Here is a 23496-nt window from a genome sequence, read left to right as displayed (position 1 = left end):
CGCTTGTTGCCACCCTCGCGCATTTGCCGATTTACAGGACGTTTGTTACCAGCCTCGCCTTAAGATTTGGCTCGCTTTTCCCACTGGGCGACCGAAGAGAAGTCGCAATAGCCACCCCACCCCAGGGGAAAACAAGAAATTAAGCATTGAACGGTCCTGCCTTTCTCTTCCCGGTTCCTGCCCCGCCCCTCCGACAAGGGGGAGAGGAAGGTGGTGATTTCTGTTCCCAGGAGAGCGAGAACCGGGCCGTGCGTGGCGTGTGCGCCGCGATCTGGGCTTGGGGTGGGAGTGACGAGTGTCCCGGGCTTGTCAGTAGCTTCAACCCTTCCAGAACTGTTTCAGTGTCCTCTTCCCCAGTTTTTTTCCCAGGGACCGAGGCTGTGTCCTTGTCGTTTCAATCTTGCAGATGGTTGCTGAGTGTCTACTCAGGGCGCTGGGTGGAGGAGGCTGTTCTGTACTCCCCTTGTGGGCAAACATTTGGTGAATGCCTAACTCACTCGTGTCTGCTCCCTCTTCTTTTCTGTTTCTCACCTGGGTTCTCCAAGTGAGTCTTTTTTTTTTTTTCACACATAGCCCTCCGGTAGCCCTGCTCCGGTGGCGGCGAGGGTTCCAGGCCCACTGTAACCTGAATCCCGGCCTGGCGGGCGAGGCACTGGCCAATTTGCATTTACTGTTCTGTTTGAAGTGGAAACGCCACGGGAACCGGCCTGCTGGGGTGGCTTAAAAGCACTGCATATGCTGGAAGGTCACTTTTGCTTTCTTCTTTGTGAACAAGAGATTGTGATTTGATGTGCTGTCAGCAAGGGCGTCATCCTGGGAGTGTGCTTCTCCTAGCCATTATAGAATAATGTTTGTAGTTGATAGATGCATATAATTTCATGATTGTGTAAATTTCAGTTATTAGATATTAGGCATTCTTATGTCTCCTTCTCCCATCTCTGCTCTGCTCACCTCTCCTGATGGTTAATAACCTTTGAATCCTGTTTGGAGGAAATAGAAGACAGACTCTTTTAAAGCTCTAAGAAGACCTAGATAGGTATTGTACATGAAATGAAACGACTGGCAGTTTATTTTACACCTCTTTAATCTGTAATTTTTATACTCATGTACTTTCATTTAGCTTCTGGTTCAGGTTATTTTGGCTAGTTGTTAAAATTAAATATCTGCAGTAAACAAAATTAGGTGGCTAATAACAGGATTGTGGTCCTCAGGGGAGAGGCAAGTAACAGTTATATATTCTGACAAGTATTACATATTTTCCTTAAATAATTTTTTAAAGTTGCGGTAAGCCCTTATAAATATATGATATATTTCAGGTGAAAGTTACACAGGAACTGAAAAACATTCAAGTTGAACAGATGACAAAACTTCAAGCCAAACATCAAGCAGAATGTGATTTGCTTGAAGATATGAGGTAAGGTTATAGTAAATAGTTGGAGAACTTCTATATCTCTGTTTCAAAGAACCTTTGAGTTACCAAGCCCCAGGAACTGATGATGGAATTTCCTTTTGGATTTCCTGCTTTAAGGCTATTAGAACTTTAACTCAGCTAGAAATTGTAACTGGAACTAACACAATACAAACTTTTTTCCTTCAGTGGAGAAACCTATAATGTTCACATACTTTTATGAAAAAGAAGTTCTTACAAATTTATCAAATTATATAAACAGTGAAATGGAAATTCTTATTTAATCCTTCTAGTAAATTGACCTTTCTGTGTTTATTGACCTTAACGATTTCACATGGAATTTTAAACTGACACCTGGTTAATGATTAATATCTGGGGGTGAGCCAGTCAACCTCAGATGATTGTTAGAACATGACAAATATAAGTTTGAACATTAAATTTAGTGGGACATATGTTTATCGGATTTTATTGTTAAACTTAACCTGTATCCACAATCAACTAACTTTGAATTTAAAAGATAAGACATCTTGCCAGCATTGTGAAAGTCAATAACTTTCTTTATAGAGGTAATCATGACTCATTTTATTGAAAGAAACACCACTGTTTTAGCAGTTCTATAATACAAACTGACAGCAAACATAATTTTGTAAAGGTTGATTTGCATGTTGAAGCAGAGTAGCTGCCATTCTTATTTCCCTATATTAATGTATTTATTAAATTGAAATTGGGTCTGTAAGCCTTATCAGATTTTTTCCTGTGGCGCACAAAACCTCGTTGATTTCATGAAAAATACCAACTATGTGTTGTCGTAATTATGTGTTCAGGTAGCTGAATTGTTTGTAGCCCAAAGATTTTTTTTTGATAGTTCCTTTTTTTCCCCCTCCCATATTTAATTTAGGTAGTGTTTATGAATATTTCTACTATTTACATATCTTTTCAGGGTTTCTAACTAAGCCGTATTAATTTAGACTCGTCCAAACTTGGATATACCAAGATCATTGTTTTCTGACTGGAAACTGCTTTTTTTTTTTTTTACTTACATTTTTACATTGGCATATAAGTGAGTAACGACATTGTGTTAGTTTCAGGTGGAAACTACTCTATTTTAGTTCTGTATTTGTTTCTTTGCTTTTCTTGTGGCCACAGGGATATTTTTAGACTTAAATAATTCCTGTGCAAGATACCCAAAATTTTTCATATGGTTAAAATTAAGTTTGTAACAACTATTAAGTGAACTAAAGCATTTTATATTTTAGCAGTTTAGGAAGGCAGACTGAGTTTGTAAGTAAAGTTCTTCTGTGGGGTATGAATAGTCAGTAGTCATTGTCCTTTTGATTATAGACTTCTTGTTTGCATTCTTTTCTCTATTTCCCCTATTTCCTCTTCCTTGACTTATGGTCAACTAGATGGACACACAGTTGCTGCTAAGTTGGCATAGGTTGTTGCTCCCGCGGCTGCTGTTTAGTTGTTTGTATCATTCCTGACTTCATTACATTTCACTTGCATTGTTGCGGTAATATCCTAATTATTGCTTTAGTGTTCTCATATCTTCTAATCTTCTCCCAATCTCCACTTAAATCTGTTTTCCACATTGTCATCAGTTAACTTTCTAATAACTATTATATATGAGGTTCTCTGTGGTCTTCTAAATAAAGACCAAACACTTTGTTATAGCATATGTAGCCCTTTGCAACCCAGCTGCAAGCTACAAGCTCCGTTTTCCTGGCTTAGTTACTACCATTTCATGCCCATTTATCCTTCCTTCTTAATCCTCTGGCTTGGCCACCCAGGACTTCTGGTTATCTAATTGTGTTCTCTACATTCATGCCTTTGTTTGCACCCTCCCGGTTTTCATCTGGCAAATTCTGGTTACCGTTTAAGTTTGTGAGTTTGCTCTTCTTTGTGATCTCAAACGATTTTGATTTTCACATGCTTCTGTCTTCCCCCATCATGTGAATTCATCATTGAAGTCATAGGCTAAGTCTTACTCAGGTTTGTATCTTTGTACTTTTTGTTTAAGCTGGCAGAGTTGTTAAGTGGATGTAACTGGTTATATTTAAGTGCAGTTTATTAGTTTTTAGGTGATATATTTTATAAGCTCTATTTATAGGGAGCTATAGGTGGTATTGGATCTTCCTGGGTGGTTCAGTGGTAAATAATCTGCTTGTCAATGCAGGAGACGCGCGTTCAGTTCCTGGGTCAGGAAGATTCCCTGGAGAAGGGAATGACAACCCACTCCAGTATTCTTGCCTGGGAAATCCCATGCACAGAGGAGCCTGATGGGCTACAGGCCATGGGGTCGCAAAGGAGTTGGACACAACTTAGTGACTAACAACAATAGGTGGTGTCATTGAGTTGTGTTTTAATTTGACTCATGTAGGCACTTTAAATTGTACTGTGGCTATTTGATGTTGAGTATATCTGTGTGTGTGCATGCTCTTTGTGACCCCATGGACTGTAACCCACCAGGTTCCTCTGTTCCTCTGGAATTTTTCCGGTAAGAATACTGGAGTGCGTTGCCATGTCTTCCAGGGAATCTTCCTGACCCAGGGATTGAACCAGATTCTCCTGCATTGGCAGGAGAATTCTTTACTACTGAGCCACCTAGGAAGCCTGAGTATATATGTATTTATATATAATATGTAAATACAGTGATTGTTGGTGCACCCAGGATTAATGGGATTCTTTATATTTTAAAGGAGTGTGTTCTCCTTTGTATTAAATAAATGAGACGAATCCCTTCATTCTTATATAGTTGTGAGCAGAATACTATATTACCTTCTAAAACATAACTTTAGATTTCTGATTTGCTTTTTTCTCCCTAATGGTAATGCTGAATTGGAAGTTTAAAATTGTCTATTCTCAATAGTCATAACTTTTATTGCTTGAGGAGAAGATGGTCTGGCTTTTCTGGTCTGTCTTAGCAAGTGGAATGACCTTTTAAAAATTCATTAGAAGTCTCTGAGCTTGGATTTTTATGTGTATTTTGTTGTAAAGGATCTTGCCTGCTTTTGCTTTTTTGAGGCTCTCACCACCACCTTCCTCCCCAAAATCCCACAAATAACTCTTCTTCTCACTGATGCATCCCCCACCAGTGTTATACTCAGTTTAAATTACTATGAATTTATTCTCCCCAAATTCAGATAACTTTGATTTTTAACATAAAGAAGTAGACAGAGAAAAAATTTTTGTGACTTAAAAAAAAGTTAAGAAAAAAGTCCACAACACATTAAACTGTAAATAGGAAAATTTTATGCTGGGTTATAGCTTCCCTGGTGCCTCAGCAGTGAAAGAATCTGCCTGTAGTGCAGGAGACATGGGTCTGCGTGTTTGATCCCTGGGTGCGGAAGATCCCCTGGAGAAGGAAAAGACAACCCACTCCAGTATTCTTGCCTGGGGACATCCCATGGATAGAGGAGCCTGGTGGACTACAGCCATGGGGTCATAGAGAGTCAGACACAACTTAGTGACTAAACCACTGTTAGCACCAACCATGGCTAGTTCCCCACTCCCTCTCACCTTGTGGAATTTTGAAAGGAGGCTGATTATGGTATCGTGTTTTTTCCCCATTGCTCTTCTCCCCTTCTTCAGTTTATTTGTTCCAGGGGTGCATGTGGAAGCTGGTGTATTGGGAGTGAAGTATGAGAAGGAAAGATAACTCATTTGTTGTTAATCAGGGACATTCCATGCTTTGGGGAGATTTTATACTGAAGTGTTTCATGTTGACTTTTGCTGTCAGCAGTAGACAAGCACACTTTACTTTCTTTTTAGTTTATTATTAGTTTATTCTCTCTTTGCTTTCTAAGGCCATGTATAAGTACGTTTCTGAATCCTACAGCCTATGTGTTGTTTATTAATATAACGTATTTCTTATTTATTCTAATGATGTGATAACTCCAGTCAGTAAAAAAGTTCTTTGAAGGGACCCGGAATAAAAGAACTGCCTTCTTAGCAGACATTTTTAGGTTGTTATATAATATTTAAAAAATCTTAGAATTTTAGAGTCAGGTGGATACTATGGTATTTGTTGATTTTATAGGTGAAAATGGAAACCAAGTCACAGTTGATAGGAAGTGAATCTTACTGAGGTAGACTCTACCCACTCCAGTATTCTGGCCTGGAGAATTCCATGGACTGAATAGTCCATGGGGTCACAAAGAGTCGGACACTACTGAGTGACTTTCACTTCACTAGACTTGTTTACTTTCCCGTATCTGTATTTCCCAAGCTTTTAACCAAGGAATTCATAATGGCTCCCATATTTGGAAACATTTGCCTATCAGAATACATTATAACAAATAATTTGTGTTCTTTTTATTTTTCATATACTGAGCTGTGAGTCAGCTTTGAGTCAGTGTTTTAAGGCTAGTAGCATGACTACAACCAAAGGCAAAGATACGTAAACTTTACCTCAGAGAGGGCTAAGTGTATGTATGATTTCTTACAGATGTTCTGAAAAATTTAAACTGGCTCAGGAATCACTTGTCCTTTCACTGTAGACATCTGCAGGTCTAGTGACCTCAAATAAGGAATTGCTATGCTATATGTTACCTTCTCCAAACTGTTGGTTCATGAGGGTCACTGGGGATTGGCTTCTGAAGTCTGTTGATGAGCTCTGAGACTTTTTTTTCATTGTCTTAGATACCTTTATATATAAAAGGGAAACTTAGAGGTAATCTAGCTTCCCAAGTGTTGCCAGCAGTAAAGAACCAGCCAATGCAGGAGACCTAAGAGACTCAGGTTTGGTCCCTGGGTCAGGAGGATCCCCTGGAGGAGGGCATGGCAACCCACTCCAGTATTCTTGCCTGGAGAATCCCATGGGTAGAGGAGCCTGGCAGGCTACAGTCCATAGGGTCGTACAGAGTCGGATATGGCTGAAGCGACTTAGCATGCAGAAGTAATCTGGTCTTGTTTGTTGTTCATGCACTCATTTGTTTCCAACTCTTTGCAACTTCATGGACTGCAGCATGCCAGGCTTCTCTGTGCCTCACTGTCTTCTGGAGCTTGCTCAAACTTATGTCCATCGAGTTGGTGATGCCATCCAACCATCTCATCCTCTGTTGCCCCCTTCTCCTCTTGCCTTCAATCTTTCCCAGCATCAGGATCTTTTCTAATGAGTTAGCTCTTTACATCATGTGGCCAAAGTATTGGAGCTTCAACATCAGTCATTTCAATAAATATTCAGGATTGATTCATTTAGGATTGATTGGTTTGATCTCCTTGCAGTCCAGGGGATTCTCAGGAGTCTTCTCCAGCACCACAGTTCAAAAACATCAATTCTTTGACACTCAGCCTTCTTTATGGTCCAAGTCTCACATCGGTACATGACTACTGGAAAAACCATAGCTTTGACTAGATGGACCTTTGTCAGTAAAGTAATGTCTCTGCTTTTTAACACACTGTCTAGGTTTGTTATAGCTTTCCTTCCAAGGAGGGAGCATCTTTTAATTTCATGGTTGCAGTCACCGTCCGCAGTGATTTTGGAGCCCAAGAAGATAAAGTCTGTCATTTTCTATTTTTTCCCCATCTATTTGCCATGAAGTGATGGGACCAGATACCATGATCTTAGTTTTTTGAATGTTGAGTTTTAAGCCAACTTTTTCACTCTCCTCTTTCACCTTCATCAAGAGACTCTTTAGTTCCTCTTTGCTTTCTGCCATAAGGGTGGGGTCATCTGCATATCTGAGGTTATTGATATTTCTCCTGGCATTCTTGATTCCAGCTTGTGTTTCATCCAGCCTGGCATTTCGCATGATGTACTCTGCATATAAGTTAAGTAAGAAGGGTAGGGGTTTTAAAATTTTATTTATTTAAGAAATGTCTTTGAAGTTTATTGTCTTCTGGCACCTAGTATTATTAATGATAATTCTTCTGACAGTTGTTTGGTTTTTAATTTTTAGCCACACCCCAAGGCAAGTGGGCCCTTAGTTCCCCAAACAGGGACCAAACCTGTGCCCCCTGCACTGGAAGGCAGAGTCTTAACCTCTGGACCTCAAGGGAAATCCCTAGAGGGTTTTTAAAAAACAGATTTATTGAGATCTAATTCACTTGCCATACAGTTAACCCATTCAGAGTGGGTTTTGTTTTTTTTTTATATTCATAGGGTTATACAACCATCATTATGCTTCAGAACATTTTTGGTCTCCTTTCAAGAAACTACTTATTAGCAGTCACTTCCCATCACCTTATCCAGCCTTAAGTAATTACGTTCTCTCTCTGTGGAAGTAAAATTTATGTAAATGGAATCATACAATATGTGGTCTTCAGCTTTTATTTAGCCTAATATTTTCAAGGTTCATCCATGTTATGGCATCAGTACTTCATTCCTTTTTTATGGCAGGATAATATTCCATTGTGTGGGTATACTACATTCTTTTAGTCTGTTCATCATTTGATGGACTTTTTTGCTATTATGAATAATGTTCCTTTGAGCAAATTTTTCTGTGGACTTATGTTTTCATTTCTCTTGGGTATATACCTAGTAGAGCAATTGCTGAGTCATGAGGTAATTCTATATTTAACTTTTTGAGGAACTTTGAAATTATTTTCCAAAGTGGCTATACCATTTAATATTCCTGCTAGCTATAATGTATGAAGGTTCCAGTTTCTATACATTTTACCAATGTTTGTTATTGTCTGTCTTTTGATTATAGCCATTCTAGTAGGCGTAATTGTTGTTGCTTAGTTGCTAAGTCATGTCTGACTCTTTGCGGCCCCATCGACTGTAGCTTGCCAGGCTCCTCTGTCCATGGAAGTTTTCAGGCAAGAATACTGGAGTGGTTTGGCCTTTGCTTCTCTGGGGATGGATCCAACCCAAGTCTCCTGCCTGGCAGGCCGATTCTTTACCACAAAACCACCTGGGAAGCCTTTAGTAGGTATGAAGTGGTATCATATTGTGGCTTTGATTTGCATTTCCCTAATAGCTTAGGATGTTGAGTGCTTTTGTGTGTGCTTATTGGCTGTTTGCATATCTTCTTTGGAGAAATGGCTATTCAAATCCTTTACCCATTTTTAAATTGGATTGTCTTTTTCCTGTTGAGTTGTAAGAGTTCTTTTTTTTTTTTGGCTCTGCTGAGTCTTAATTGTCATGGGTACTTCTCTAGTTGTGGTACGTGGGCTCTTTAGTAATGGCATGAAGGCTTAGTTGCCCCATGGCATGTGGGATCTTAGTTCCTCAACCAGGTATCAAACCCATGTTCCCTGCATTGGAAGGCAGATTCTTAACCACTGGGCCACCAGGGAAGTCCCATAAAAGTTCTTTATACATTTATCTTATCAGCTATATGATTTGCAAATATATGCAGTATTTTTCCCACTCTGAGGTGATTCTTATGTGCTCTAAATTTTGAGAACCACTGAAGTGGTAAAAAAGAATAAGAACTTTGAAGATAGACCAGAAATTGAAACCCAGCTCTGCCACTTATTAGCTGGATCATCTAGGACAAACCACTAAGTTCTCTGAGCCTCATATTTCATGTATGTAAAATAAGGTTAATGCCTAACATTTTGCTGCTCTGTAAAGAGTTAAACAAGTTAGGTAAAACGCCAAGCATGGTAGATGTTCACCATTGGTTGCTTCAGGATGTCTTATGCAAGATAACAAAGTAAGTTATTGTGTGTTTTTCTTTAAATTTAGTTTTAATTTATTTTTAGTTGAGGGATAGTTTCTTTTCAGTGTTGTGTTGGCTTCTGCCATACATCAATATGAATCAGCCATAGGTATGCATGTGTCCCTTCCCTCTTGAATGTCTCTTCCACCCCATCCCGCTTCTCTCGGTTGTGACAACACCAGTTTGAGCTCCCGGAGTCATACAGCAGATTCCCACTGGCTGTCTATATTTATTGTGTTTTATTAATTCTCATAAGCATATATTTTTACATTCTTACATTTCTAAAATCTGGATTCATCTTATAGTTGCTTTTGTTTGTGATGTGGTTGTTGTTTCTTCATGCACAGAACTTGCAGAGTAGTTTTCAGCAGTCTTGGAAGAAAAATCCCAGAGATATGGTTTGAATACAAATGTTGGATCATCCAGGCTTTTCATGGCACAGAAGATGATATTGTGTGGAAAGACAGTAATGACTGATTTCAGAAAAGTGATTCAGAAGAATTTGAACCTGAATGTGACCAATTTATTCACCAATTTATTACTTTTACCTTTTAAAAATTATGCACAGGAGCAATGTATGCTAAAAATCTAACGAAGTTTAAGAGCTCTTTTAATAAGTTGTGATACAGCATTGAATCAATTTAAATGGGAGCATTTTTTCTTAGTGTAACACAGTGTGATTTGTAATCAGTGGAGTTTTAGATAATGAAAATTGGAAGTTGCAAGTCAGGTTCTGGACCCTGGTCTTTTTTGTTCATTCAGCAAATATTATTGTTTCTCAATCTAGTATTCTTTCAAATTAGAATTTAAAAATGAAGTAAATCATGAGAGGGAGAATTTTTTTTAAACAGAGTTAGATGGAATTAAACTAAGGAGTAATAGTGAAAGTTACCCACCACTTGGGTTAAGAACAGAAGTGCTGAAGAATTTTTATGTGCGATTTTCCTTGATTTGGTCTTTTTAGCCACAGTTATTGCCTGGAAAATCCCATGGACGGAGGAGTCTGGTAGGCTGCAGTCCCTGGGGTCCCGAAGAGTTGGACAGACTGAGCGACTTCACTTTCTCTTCTCACTTTCATGCATTGGAGAAGGAAATGGCAACCCACTCCAGTGTTCTTGCCTGGAGAATCCCAGGGATGGGGTCGCACAGAGTTGGACACGACTCAAGTGACTTAGCAGCAGCAGCAGCATATGAATATGGAGATCGTAAAGGTGATCTGAGTGGTAGGGTAGCTGATCACAGCTACTGGAATGAGCCCTAGCTTAGAGATATACAACATGGATATGAATCCTAGTTGTTAATCTTTATTAATTATGTGACTTTGGGCACAAGTCACTTAAACTTCTCTGAGCCTCATGTTTCTTATCAGCAATGATAATTTTAATACCCTATGGGGCTATTTTGATAATTAAAGTAGCTCACATAAAAGCTTTCTTGCCTAGTGCATAGAACACAGTAGATGCTCAAGTGCATGTGGAATGTAATTTTGTTAAGTAATTAAGAACATCAGTTCAGAAATCATGGTCTTTGACTTATTCATCCTGTAAAGAGTTAACCTGTGAATTAAAAAATGTAATGAACCTCAAGGATAAACTGTTAAGCAATGCTAAAGAATTTCCTCCACCAAGTTCAGCAGTCTTAGGTACCTTCCATCTTTCTATGTGTTGCTAATGATTCACCTTGTGATTGCAGATGACATATGCAATTCTAACCATGCTAATCTCATGCAACATTAGGTGGAAAAAGAGGAAGTTCAATTTTTCCTTATGCAAAATTTCTCTCCTTACCTTCCCTCCTTTCCTTCTATGAGGGGAGACAATTTCTACCAGAAATTTTCCCAAAAGACTTTCTCTTGTATCTTGTTGCTTGAGTTTGCTTCATATGCCCTTGCAGCCTAGCTGCAGAGGAGGCTGGGAATGTGATTACCTTTTTGGAGAAGTGGTCCTTGCCAGTGAGAAATAGATATTGGTGGCAATAATACAGCTTTTCCACATTACTTATTGCCCTGTTTGCCACAGGGGACCCATTTCTAGTTTACTCCTAGTAGTTCCCATAAAAGTGTAAAAGATATGTTAATGTTAGATTATGAAAGATATATCTAGAATTCCAGTTGTTCCAAGAAGATTAGGAATAAGAGATTCTTTAGAAACCATTTGTATCTCCTTTCAATTCCTTTGAAGTTCACTGACTTAGGTCAAGAGCAGGTTTTTGCATTTACCATAAGTAATGGGCCAGTAGGCCGGTGGCCTCTTAGGATTCTCCTCTTAAAAACACAGGAGTGGTTAATGATCTTGCCACTTTTGGCCTTCTGATAATTTGGGGAAATCATGGTCTAAGGACCCTCCAGGTAGTAGCATTTTTCTGAAGTCCTTTTACTTCTCAGGTGAAAGCATTAATAAGTAGTAAAGTGGCTAAACTGAAAGCTGGGAAGGACAAATAGGAGCTTGAATTATTCCTAGCTGAATAACTTAACCGTTAATAATTGAGGATTGGCAATTGAGTCTTGAATGTATGAAATATGAAGCCTTTTACCTGAGGAGGCCTGTGGTGCTAAGTTGATGTTTGTCTTTGTAAATTCTTTGAATGCCTATTTGAATCTCACAGATGCTGTTTGTTGGTGTCAGTCTTCAGGAATGATCTGATGGATAAGCAGGAGCTAGTTTGTAAGTCTGATTTGTGCTGTTGACTCTTGAGTGACTAATATGGGAAGTAGGCACAGAAACTTGTGACCATCTCCTTTGTTCCATTGCTGCAGATTTCCTGTCCTGTGTTGGTCAGGACTGACTTAATAGAATATTAGCTGATGTTTTTATTTCATTTTATTGTTTCTTCATAATATTCTTCATTATACTTTAACATTCCATTTGATCTCATTTTCGGCATTCATGTGCGAGTATCTTGTCATCTGGATGTTTTCTGTTTTGTGAGTAATCCCAATTCAAAAAGAAAATTATTTCTGGTGTTAAAGAAAAGTGTTATCACATCTGTGGTCCCACAGGAAATAACTGGGAATGTATACCCCTCGATTATATTTTAGTGTTGTTTACCCCCCACTAGTAGCTGGGAAAGGAGATGAGAGGCAGAGACTTTTAAAAATAAATTTTTTTTTTGCTATACCCCACAGCATGTGGGACCTTAGTTCTCCGATGGGATTGAACCAGTGCCCCCTGCATTGTGAGGCCAAGTCTTAACCACTGGCCAATCAGGGAAGTCCCTTAGACTTTTTATTGTATGCATTTTTGTGTAAGTTTGAATATGTGAATATTATATACTCTTAAAACTAAAACTAAATGATTCAGTATTGGTAAAAAAAAAAATTTTTTTTAAGCTCTACCATTAAGTGTCAATGTAGCATTTATTTATTTATTTAATTTTTTGGTTGCGCTGCATCTTTGTTGCTGGTCATGGGCTTTCTCTAGTTGTGGCGAGTGGGGGCTACTCTTCATTGCAGGCACCAGCTTCTCATTGTGGTGATTTCTCTTGTTGCAGAGCACAGGCTGTAGGTGCATGGGCTTCAGTATTTGCAGCATTCAGGCTCAGTAGTTGTGGCACATGGGCCTAGTTCCTCAGCATGTGGAATCTTCCCAGGCCAGGGATTGAACCTGTGTCCCTTGTCTTGGCTGGTGGATTTCTATCTACTGTACCACCAGGGAAGTCCAGTATTGGTAAATATTTTATTGCATGTCTTTTAGAGAGAATATGCTGTAAGAGTTTGTATTAGTTGATGATAAAATGTCATTTTTGGCTTTCTTTTAGTTTATTTTTTCATTTTCGGCCTTTAATTAGTATTTAATGAAGTTATTTTCATCACTAATAGACTTTACAGTTTATTTCTAATATATAGCAAATATTAAGAACACTTGATTCACAAACTTCTGTTTGTGAAATGACTGATCTCAAGCAGGTTATAATTCAGAGTTGGAGAAACAGGCTTTGTGTACTACTGTGTTCCTTTCTTTCTGTGTTTTTTAATTGTTTTGTCTTCAAACAAGCAAACATTGGGTGGTTAGATTCATGTCAGGCTCAAATTTTATTTTAGTTAACTTTATTCAGAGGTTTTATATCATAGTCATCATTTAACATATTGTTTCTATGGTAAAATGTATTTTGCATTATTAGCCAACTTTCTTGTTGGGGAATTCTTTTCGTCTGCTTTACTGTAGAGGTATTTTTTTTTTTTTTTTTGTAGAGGTATTTTATATACTAGTTTTCTCAGCTCTATTGACCTAACTGAATATTTTTGGTATTCCATTTTCTTCTCTTGCAATTTTAGCTATACCTGTCTGTTTTGCAGGTGGTGGTTTTAGGTGCTACATCATGCATCTTTAACCTATCATTGTTTATCTTGAGTTAATATTACTAGATTGGTGAAAAGTAGTTGTGGTTTCGGACCATGAATTTTAAATCATTATAACTAGATGCAGACATATCTTTATTAATCAAAATAGGACTATAACTAGATGCAGACATATCTTTATTAATCAAAATAGGAACCATTACAATCAACACATTTTTGCCAACGAGAAATAAGTCTATTTATGCCTGTAGCTTAAAAATGCATGCCTTGGGATTCGATGAACTCTTGGAAAGCATTTTCTGCCTCCTGCTGGTTGTGGAAGCATTTTGCCTGCAAAAAGTTGTTGAGATGCTTGAAGAAGTGGTAGTCGGTTAGAGAGAGGTCAGTTGAATATGGCAGATGAGGCAATACTTCATAGCCCAGTTTGTTCAACTTTTGAAGTGTTGGTTGTGCAGTGTGCATTGTGGAGATTGAGGCCCTTTCTGTTGACCAATGCCGGCTGTAGGCGTTGCAGTTTTCGGTGCATCTCATCAATTTGCTGAGCATACTTTTCCGATGTAATGGTTTCACCAGGATTCAGAGAGCTGTAGTGGATCAGACTGGAGCAAGCCACCAGTGACCATGAATGGTGCAAGTTTGGCGTTGGTTCTCAGTCCATTCACTGAGCTGGTTGTCACATAAAAACCCACTTTTTGTCGCAAATAACCACCGATTGAGAAATGGTTCGTTGTTGTTGCATAGAAAAAGAGAAGATGACGCTTCAAAAAAATGATTTTTTTTTATTTGCAGTCAGCTCATGAGGTACCTACTTATCTAGCTTTTTCATCTTTCCAGTTTACTTCCAATGCCGAATGACCATAGAATGGTCGACACTGAGTTCATGGGAAACTTCTTGTGTAGCTATAAGAGGATCAGCTTCAGTGATCAACAATCAGCTGATTGTTGTCAGCTTTTGGTGGTCAGCCACTATGCTTCTCATCTTCAAGGCTCTTATCTCCTTTGCAAAACTTCTTGAACCCCACTGCACTGTATGTTTGTTAGCAGTTCCAGGGCCAAATGTATTGATGTTGTGCATTGTCTCTGTTGTTTTATGACCCATTTTGAACTTGAATAAGAAAATCACTCAAATTTGCTTTTTGTTTAACATCATCTCTATAGTCTAAAATGGATATAAAATAAATAGCAAGTAATAATTCATTAGCAAATAACATAAAGCAAGAAATACACATTAAAGTGATATATAACATAACCACATTTATTTAAGAATATATTCCAATATCAAATGGCAAAGTTCAGCAGTGTAAAACCGCAATTACTTTTGCACCAGTCTAATAAAAAGTGTAATGCGATATCTCATTGTGGTTTAAATTGCATTTCCATTTAGTGTATCTTGACGTTCAAGTCTGCTAGTGACAATTTAGTTTTGTTTTATGTGAAAATTTCATCATATAGTCATTTTGAGGGTATAGTTGCTGGGTAATGATTGCTGGCTTGACAGTTTATTAAAATTGAAGTGTAGTTGGTTTACAATGTTATACTGTATAGCAAAGTGATTCAGTTATATATATACATATACATATATATGTGTGTGTGTGTGTAGTCTTTTCAAATTATTTTCCATCATAGGATATTGACTATAGTTCCCTTTGCTATATAGTAGCAAACCTTGTTGTTTAGCTACTTTATTTTTTATTTATTTATTTTTTAAATAATTTTATTTATTTATTTGGCTGCATCAAGTTTTAGTGGCTGCACGTGGGGTCTTTGTTGAGCCATGTGTGATCTTTTGTTGTGGTGCAAGGACTCTAGTAGTGGCTCAACGGCTCGGTAGTTGCAGGACACAAGCTCTCTAGTTGTGTTGAGCAGGCTCCAGAGCTTTGGGACTCAGTAGTTGTTGTGCATGGGTTTAGTTGCTCTGCAGCATTTGGGATCACAGTTCCCTGACCAGGGATTGAACCCGGGTCTTCTTTATTACAGGGTGGATTCTTAACCACTGAACCGCCAGGGAAGTCCCATTTATCTATTTTATATATAGTAGCGAGTACCTGTTAACACTCCTATTTTATCACTCTCAGCCCTTTTCCCCCTTTGGTAACTCTGTTTTCTGTGTCCTCTGTTTATGTTTTGTAAATAAGTTCATTTGTATCATTTTTTAGATTTCTTATATAAGTGATACCATATGATATTTGCCTTTTTCTGTCAGATTTTACTTAGTATAAAAATCTTCAAGTCCATCCATGTTGCTGCAAATGGCATTTTTCATTCTTTTTTATAACTGAAAGATATTCCATTTTATTTATATGCCCTGTCTGCTTTATCCATTCATTTGTTGATGGGCATTTAGGTTGTTTTCATATGTATTGTAAATAGTGCTGCTATGAACATTGAGGTGCACGTATCTTCAAATTAAGAGTTTTCTCTGGATGTTTGCCTGCAAGTGGGATTGCTAGGTCATATGGTAGCTCTGCTTTTAGTTTTTGTGGAACCGCCATATTGTTTTCCATAGCAACTGTATCAGTTTACATTTCCACCAACAGTTTGAAGTATTCTAAAGTGTTCCCTTTTCTCCACATCCTCTCCAGCATTATTATCTGTAAGCTTTTGATGATAGCCATTCTGACCAGTGTGAAGTGATACCTCATTGTAGTTTTAATTTGTATTTCTCTAATAGTCAACATTGTTGAGCATCTTTCCATATGCTTGTTGGCCATCTATATGTCTTCTTTGGAGAAATGTCAGTTTAGGTCTTCTGCCCAATTATTGATTTTTTTGTTTTTTTGATATTGAGCTGTTTGAACTATTTCTATATTTTGGAAATTAAACCCTTTCTGGTCACAGCATTTGCAAATATTTTCTCTCTGGGAAATATTTCTCACCATTCTGTAGGTGGTCTTTCATTTTGTATACATTTCCTTTGCTGTGCAAAAGCTTGTAAGTTAGTTTAGATCCCCTTTGTTTATTTTTGCTTTTATTTCTAGGATATACCACGTTTCATTTATCCATTCATCAGTTGATGGACGTTTGGGTTGTTTCACTCTTGGCTATTATGAATAAGCCTTCTGAGAACATTCATGTACACGTTTTCCCCATATACGTGTGTTTTTACTTTTTTTTTTTTAACAGCAAGGCAATTTGAATAGATTGAATTTTTTTTTTTTTTTTTTTATTAGTTGGAGGCTAATTACTTCACAACATTTCAGTGGGTTTTGTCATACATTGATATGAATCAGCCATAGATTTACACGTATTCCCCAATAGATTGATTTTTTAATTTATTTATTTTTGGCTGTGCTGAGTCTTCATTGCTGCTGGCAGGCTTTCTCTAGTTATGGTGAGTTATGGCTACTCTTTGTTGTGGTGTGTGGGCTTCTCATTGTGGTGGCCTCTATTATTGTAAAGCACAGGCTCTAGGTGCATGGACTTCAGTACTTGAGAATTGCGGGCTCAGTAGTTGTGGAACATAGGCTTAGTTGCCACGCTACATGTGAAATCTCCCTGGACCAGGAGTTGAACCCGTGTCCCCTGAATTGACAGGCAGATTCTTAATCACTGGATGACGAGGGAAGTCCTATTTTCATTTCTTTTGGAAATATACCTACTTGTGGAATTGCTTGGTGATATTTTTTTTTACTCTGTCTTTATTTTTATTTATTTATTTGGCTGCATGGCATGCAGGATTTTAGTTCTCTGACCAGAGATCGAACCTGTTCCCCCTGCAGGGGAAGCACAAGGTCTTAACCACTGGACAGTCAGGGAAGTCCCTTTTTTCTCTGTCTTTAAATGTTCAAGGAAGTGCCAGACTGTTTACCAAAGGGACTACATCATTTTATTTTATTTTTTTTTTCATTTATTTTTATTAGTTGGAGGCTAATTACTTTACACTATTGTAGTGGGTTTTGTCATACATTGACATGAATCAGCCATGGATTTACATGTATTCCCCATCCCGATCCCCCCTCCCACCTCCCTCTCTACCCGATCCCTCTGGGTCTTCCCAGTGCACCAGGCCTGAGCACTTGTCTCATGCATCCAACCTGGGCTGGTGATCTGTTTCACTATAGATAATATACATGTTTCGATGCTGTTCTCTCTAAACATCCCACCCTCGCCTTCTCCCACAGAGTCCAAAAGTCTGTTCTGTACTTCTGTGTCTCTTTTTCTGTCTTGCATATAGGGTTATCATTACCATCTTTCTAAATCCCATATATATGTGTTAGTATGCTGTAATGTTCTTTATCTTTCTGGCTTACTTCACTCTGTATAATGGGCTCCAGTTTCATCCATCTCATTAGAACTGATTCAAATGAATTCTTTTTAATGGTTGAGTAATATTCCATGGTGTATATGTACCACAGCTTCCTTATCCATTCGTCTGCTGATGGGCATCTAGGTTGCTTCCATGTCCTGGCTATTATAAACAGTGCTACGATGAACATTGGGGTGCACGTGTCTCTTTCAGTTCTGGTTTCCTCAGTGTGTATGCCCAGAAGTGGGATTGCTGGGTCATATGGCCGTTCTATTTCCAGTTTTTTAAGAAATCTCCACACTGTTCTCCATAGAGGCTTTACTAGTTTGCATTCCCACCAACAGTGTAAGAGGGTTCCCTTTTCTCCACACCCTCTCCAGCATTTATTGCTTGTAGACTTTTGGATAGCAGCCATCCTGACTGGCGTGTAATGGTACCTCATTGTGGTTTTGATTTGCATTTCTCTGATAATGAGTGATGTTGAGCATCTTTTCATGTGTTTGTTAGCCATCTGTATGTCTTCTTTGGAGAAATGTCTGTTTAGTTCTTTGGCCCATTTTTTGATTGGGTCATTTATTTTTCTGGAATTGAGCTGCAGGAGTTGCTTGTATATTTTTGAGATTAATCCTTTGTCTGTTGCTTCGTTTGCTATTATTTTCTCCCATTCTGAACGCTGTCTTTTCACCTTGCTTATGGTTTCCTTTGTAGTGCAAAAGCTTTTAAGTTTCATTAGGTCCCATTTGTTTATTTTTGCTTTTATTTCCAATATTCTGGGAGGTGGGTCATAGAGGATCCTGCTGTGATTTATGTCAGAGAGTGTTTTGCCTATGTTCTCCTCTAGGAGTTTTATAGTTTCTGATCTTACATTTAGATCTTTAATCCATTTTGAGTTTATTTTTGTGTATGGTGTTAGAAAGTGTTCTAGTTTCATTCTTTTACAAGTGGTTGACCAGTTTTCCCAGCACCACTTGTTAAAGAGGTTGTCTTTTTTCCGTTGTATATCCTTGCCTCCTTTGTTGAAGATAAGGTGTCCATAGGTGCGTGGATTTATCTCTGGGCTTTCTATTCTGTTCTCTTGATCTATATTTCTGTCTTTGTGCCAGTACCATACTGTCTTGATGACTGTGGCTTTGTAGTATAGTCTGAAGTCAGGCAGGTTGATTCCTCCAGTTCCATTCTTCTTTCTCAAGATTACTTTGGCTATTCGAGGTTTTTTGTATTTCCGTACAAATTGTGAAATTATTGTTCTAGTTCTGTGAAAAATACCGTCGGTAGCTTAATAGGGATTGCATTGAATCTATAGATTGCTTTGGGTAGTATAGCCATTTTGACAATATTGATTCTTCCAATCCATGAACACGGTATATTTCTCCATCTATTTGTGTCCTCTTTGATTTCTTTCATCAGTGTTTTATAGTTTTCTATGTATAGGTCTTTTGTTTCTTTAGGTAGATATACTCCTAAGTGTTTTATTCTTTTTGTTGCAATGGTGAATGGTATTGTTTCCTTAATTTCTCTGTTTTCTCATTGTTAGTGTATAGGAATGCAAGGGATTTCTGTGTGTTAATTTTATATCCTGCAACTGACTACATCATTTTACATTCTGACAACGAAATATTTTTCTAATTTCTCATGTTCTTGTCAACACTAGTTGTTGTCAGTTCAGTTCAGTCACTCAGTTGTGTCCGGCTCTTCGCAGTGCTATGGACCACAGCGCACCAGGCCTCCCTGTCTATCACCAACTCTTGGAGTCTATTCAGACTCATCTCCATTGAGTTGGTGATGCCACCCAACCATCTCATCCTCTGTTGTCCCCTTCTCCTCCTGCCTTCAATCTTTCCTAGCATCAGGGTCTTTTCAAATGAGTCAGTTCTTTGCATCAGGTGGCCAAAGTATTGGAATTTCAGCTTCAACATCAGTCCTTCCAATGAATATTCAGGACTGATTCCCTTTAGGATGGACTGATTGGGTCTCCTTGCAGTCCAAGGGACTCTCAAGAGTCTTCTCCAACACCATAGTTCTAAACCATCAATTCTTCGGCACTCAACTTTCTTTATAGTCCAACTCTTACATCCATACATGACTGTTGGAAAAACCGTAGCCTTGACGAGACGGACCTTTGTTGGCAATGTAATGTCTCTGCTTTTTAATATGCTGTCTAGGTTGGTCATAACTTTCCTTCCAGGGAGTGTCTTTTAATTTCATGGCTGCACTCACCATCTGCAGTGATTTTGGAACCCAGAAAAATAAAGTCAGCCACTGTTTCCCCATCTATTTGCCATGAAGTGATGGGACTGGATGCCATTATCTTAGTTTTTTGAATGTTGAGCTTTCAGCCAACTTTTTCACTCTCTTTCACTTTCATCAAGAGGCTCTTTAGTTCTTCATTTTCTGCCGTAAGGGTGGTGCCATCTGCGTATCTGAGGTTATTGATATTTCTCCCAGCAATCTTGATTCCAGCTTGTGCCTCACCCAGCCCAGCATTTCTCATGATGTACTCTGCATATAAGTTAAATAAGCAGGGTGACAATATACAGCCTTGACGTACTCCTTTCCCAATTTTGAACCAGTCTGTTGTTCCTTGTCCAGTTCTAACTTTTGCTTCCTGACCTGCATACAGGTTTCTCAAGAGGCAGGTCAGGTGGTCTGGTATTCCCACCTCTTTCAGAATTTTCCACAGTTTGTTGTGATCCACACAGCCGAAGGCTTTGGCATAGTCAATAAAGCAGAAATAGATGTCTTTCTGGAACTCTCTTGCTTTTTTGATGATCAGCGGATGTTGGCAATATGATCTCTGGTTCCTCTGCCTTTTCTAAAACTAGCTTGAACATCTGGAAGTTCATGGTTTGCATATTGCTGAAGCCTGGCTTGGAGAATTTTGAGCATTACTTTACTAGCGTGTGAGATTGTACATTAGTTACATCTCAGAGCCTCCCAACAACAATACATTTTGTCATCATTGTTGTCATCATCATCACCCCCAGTTTATAGAGAAGGAGACTGTCAGATTGGTTAAGTGACTTGCCCAAGATCACAGTACTGAGTGATGAAACATCTGGATTTGAACCTGTGTGTATGCCTGATTTTAAAATTTAAGTTGTCTCATTGAAAATTACTGGTATTTATTGTTTGAAATCAAGTGAAATTTCATAGTGTTTCCAAGCAGTGAGAGCACCTATGTAGATAGATATTTTCTCAGTCTTTATTAGATTTTGGCAGAAATCCATTGACTATAGGAACATCGTTTCCCTAGTTTTGATAGTTGTACTCAGTTTTCTTAAAAGTAGAAGGCAGACATCTTTCAGGATTATTTTAAATAAATGGGGCACAGCATTTTTAGTGCCTACTTGTCTAGATATTTGGGAGGGGGTGTCTTGTTTCAAGAGTTACTACTTAGAATAGATACAAAAGAAGTGGTGTAAGATTCAATGCCTTGCAAATCTTTCAGTCTGGCTAATTATTACAGGATGGAAGAAGGTCCACTGGGTGGAATTTCATGGTTTTTCTGATCCAGGATTGTGGAAGTACTATGTGAAAAAATGGAGTTTTAAAAATCTCTTGGCTCTTCCAGTAATTATATCTAGGTTAGGTTATATTTTGAAATACTTCCATAGTCAAAATGCCTTTTTTGCGGGTTGTTTTATAAGTTAAGACCAAGATGTTTTGTGGTCACAGGATGAAGGATACCATTTCTGAATAGAGCTAAAGCCTTGCTATGTATCAAGATTTTTTCTGGCCACCTCATGATGTTTATTTTTAACCTTTTGGCAGTGTACCTAAAATAAAATATATTCCACAAATGGCTTAGAATCAGCTCATACTGGGTGGTAGAAATGTGTATATTCTCATGATACTTTATATTAGTAAATTCACTTTAATAAGAGTTTATTTAAATGTTTGAAGCTAATGTTATGAAAGTATTGAAATGCTTTTTATTTAGGAAATAGGTGCTTATTAGCCAATTATTGTTTCATTTTATATAGCTATATGCATGAGGACAAATACTTTCCTGAGGAAAGAATGGTTGTATGTTTACTTTTAGGAAAATAATCATATTTTCAAAGTTTCATTAGTTTATTATTTCTATAAAAAATATAGAAGAATAATGGTGGCAAATTGTAAAACTTTGTTAAGGCTTTAAAAATGGCTTTGATGATGGCCTGTTTTGTTAATATAACATCTTTTGACATTTGGTCTAGTCTTGATATATTAGCACATGTACTAAAATTAAGTCTTCACACCTCCTATATTTTATATATCAGTGTTGTTTTAAGGAAGGAGAAAGCGAGGAAAAAGACCTCACTATTTAATTTTATGAGTAACTGTCAGGCAGAAAGCTGTGAAAAATTTATGATGTACTATCTTTTAAATGTACAGTGTAATTCAAGTGTGAGGAATAAGATATATCTTGCACTAATGGTATTTAAAGACAAATAGTAGGAGATTATGTTTGCTTTAATTTGCATCCTTTAGAAATAAAAATTTTCATTTAATTAAATTGTTTGATATTTGTTCTTTGCCATGATCTCAAAAGAATGTGTGTTCCATTTCAATAAAAGATTGTCTGACTAATGAGTGTTTCCCACTCTTTTCCTGGCAAAGAAGACTTGGCATCTTAATTGGGTCTTAAACATTATATATCATAAACGGAAGCATTTAGAGTCATGGTATTCAAAGGTGAACTTGATTATGGATATCCTGACAAAATGATTTGGCAACTTGGTTAATTCTGATAAATCTTAATGAAAGGTAACTTTTTTTTTTACTTAAAAATGCAGTTTTAGTTGGTATTTTTTACTACTTTCATTCAGGTCTTTTGTGTGTGTGTGTGTACATGTGCCATGAGATGAACATTTTTAAAAATGAGAGGACATAGTAATCTTCCGTTATCATGCAACTTTTACTGAACTGAACTGATACTATTTAAAGGATGTTATGATAAAATGCATTGGAAGAATTCTTGTGACTGTCTTCATCTTAGGGCCTATTTTTTTTTTAAATTATTTATTAGGCTTCACTGGCTCTTAGTTGCAGCATATGGGCTCTAGTTCCCTAACCAGGACTTGAACCCCAGACCCTTGCATTGGGAGCTTGGAGTTTTAGCCACTGGACCACCAGGGAAGTCCTTTTTTTCCCCATAGGGCCTATTCATGACAAACTTGGTTTCAATTTCTTTGTGATAAAATTATCTGTTTTCAGGTAACTCATTTTGACATTATTTCTCTTTATTTATACATAAAGAGACAAAGTACATCAAGAGCTTAAAGGCAAAGAAATTTAAACATGCCCAATTAATATGTCAGTTGATCAACACATGTAACTAGAGAAAAAGCAGCTGTATTTTAGGCTGCATTTAATCAATCTGAAAAGTTATGTTCCCTAGCTTTTGTGGTGTTTGGAAGTAGGGGGCAGGGAAAGGAGGAAAGATAGTTATGTAATGAGGAAGGTCATAGAGTTTCTCCAGATTTTTGAATATTGCCATCACAATTTGATGACATTGCCTTCTTTGAAATAGTTTTGAATTCCCAGAATTAAACATAGGTTATTCAGGTATAGGTGCTAACAATGCATTATATAAGGAAGAATCACCTGTGTATGTTACAAATGATTGTCCCTACTCTTAAGATGGAGTAGGAAATGGCAACCCACTCCAATTTTCTTGCCTGGAGAGTCCCATGAATGGAGGGGCCTGGTGAGCCACAGTCCATGGGATTGCAGAGAGTCGGACACAACTGAGCAACTTACACACATACTCTTAAGAATCACAGTTGGTTGATTTGGGGGAGAGATCTGGGCATATATGTATTTAAAGGCATCACAGATGATTCATATTTGTAAATAAAGATGAGAACTGGTGTTATAGGAGTTGCTTAATACACATTTCAGATCTTCTTCCTGACCTTAGGCATTCCAGGAAATATTCCCTTGGCTAAGA

At 37.8% G+C, this 23496-nt stretch overlaps 1 protein-coding gene across 3 annotated transcripts in view; it reads left to right on the top strand.

The window, feature by feature from the left end:
- FCHSD2 (FCH and double SH3 domains 2) overlaps positions 1-23496 on the top strand; it is a 260252-nt gene that overhangs the window by 13534 nt on the left and 223222 nt on the right. For 2 of the 3 annotated variants that reach the window (XM_043906604.1, XM_043906595.1), the window contains exon 2: positions 1317-1414. In XM_043906604.1, the coding sequence (XP_043762539.1) occupies positions 1317-1414 (98 nt within the window). Of the gene's footprint in view, positions 1-299; positions 746-1316; positions 1415-23496 lie in introns of those variants that run through there. The other variant, XM_043906612.1, reaches the window with a different exon arrangement.

The sequence above is a fragment of the Cervus elaphus genome, chromosome 1, assembly GCF_910594005.1.
Source record: "Cervus elaphus chromosome 1, mCerEla1.1, whole genome shotgun sequence".
Classification (NCBI taxonomy): Eukaryota; Metazoa; Chordata; class Mammalia; order Artiodactyla; family Cervidae; genus Cervus; species Cervus elaphus.
This window is presented reverse-complemented; position numbering and strand designations above follow the sequence as displayed.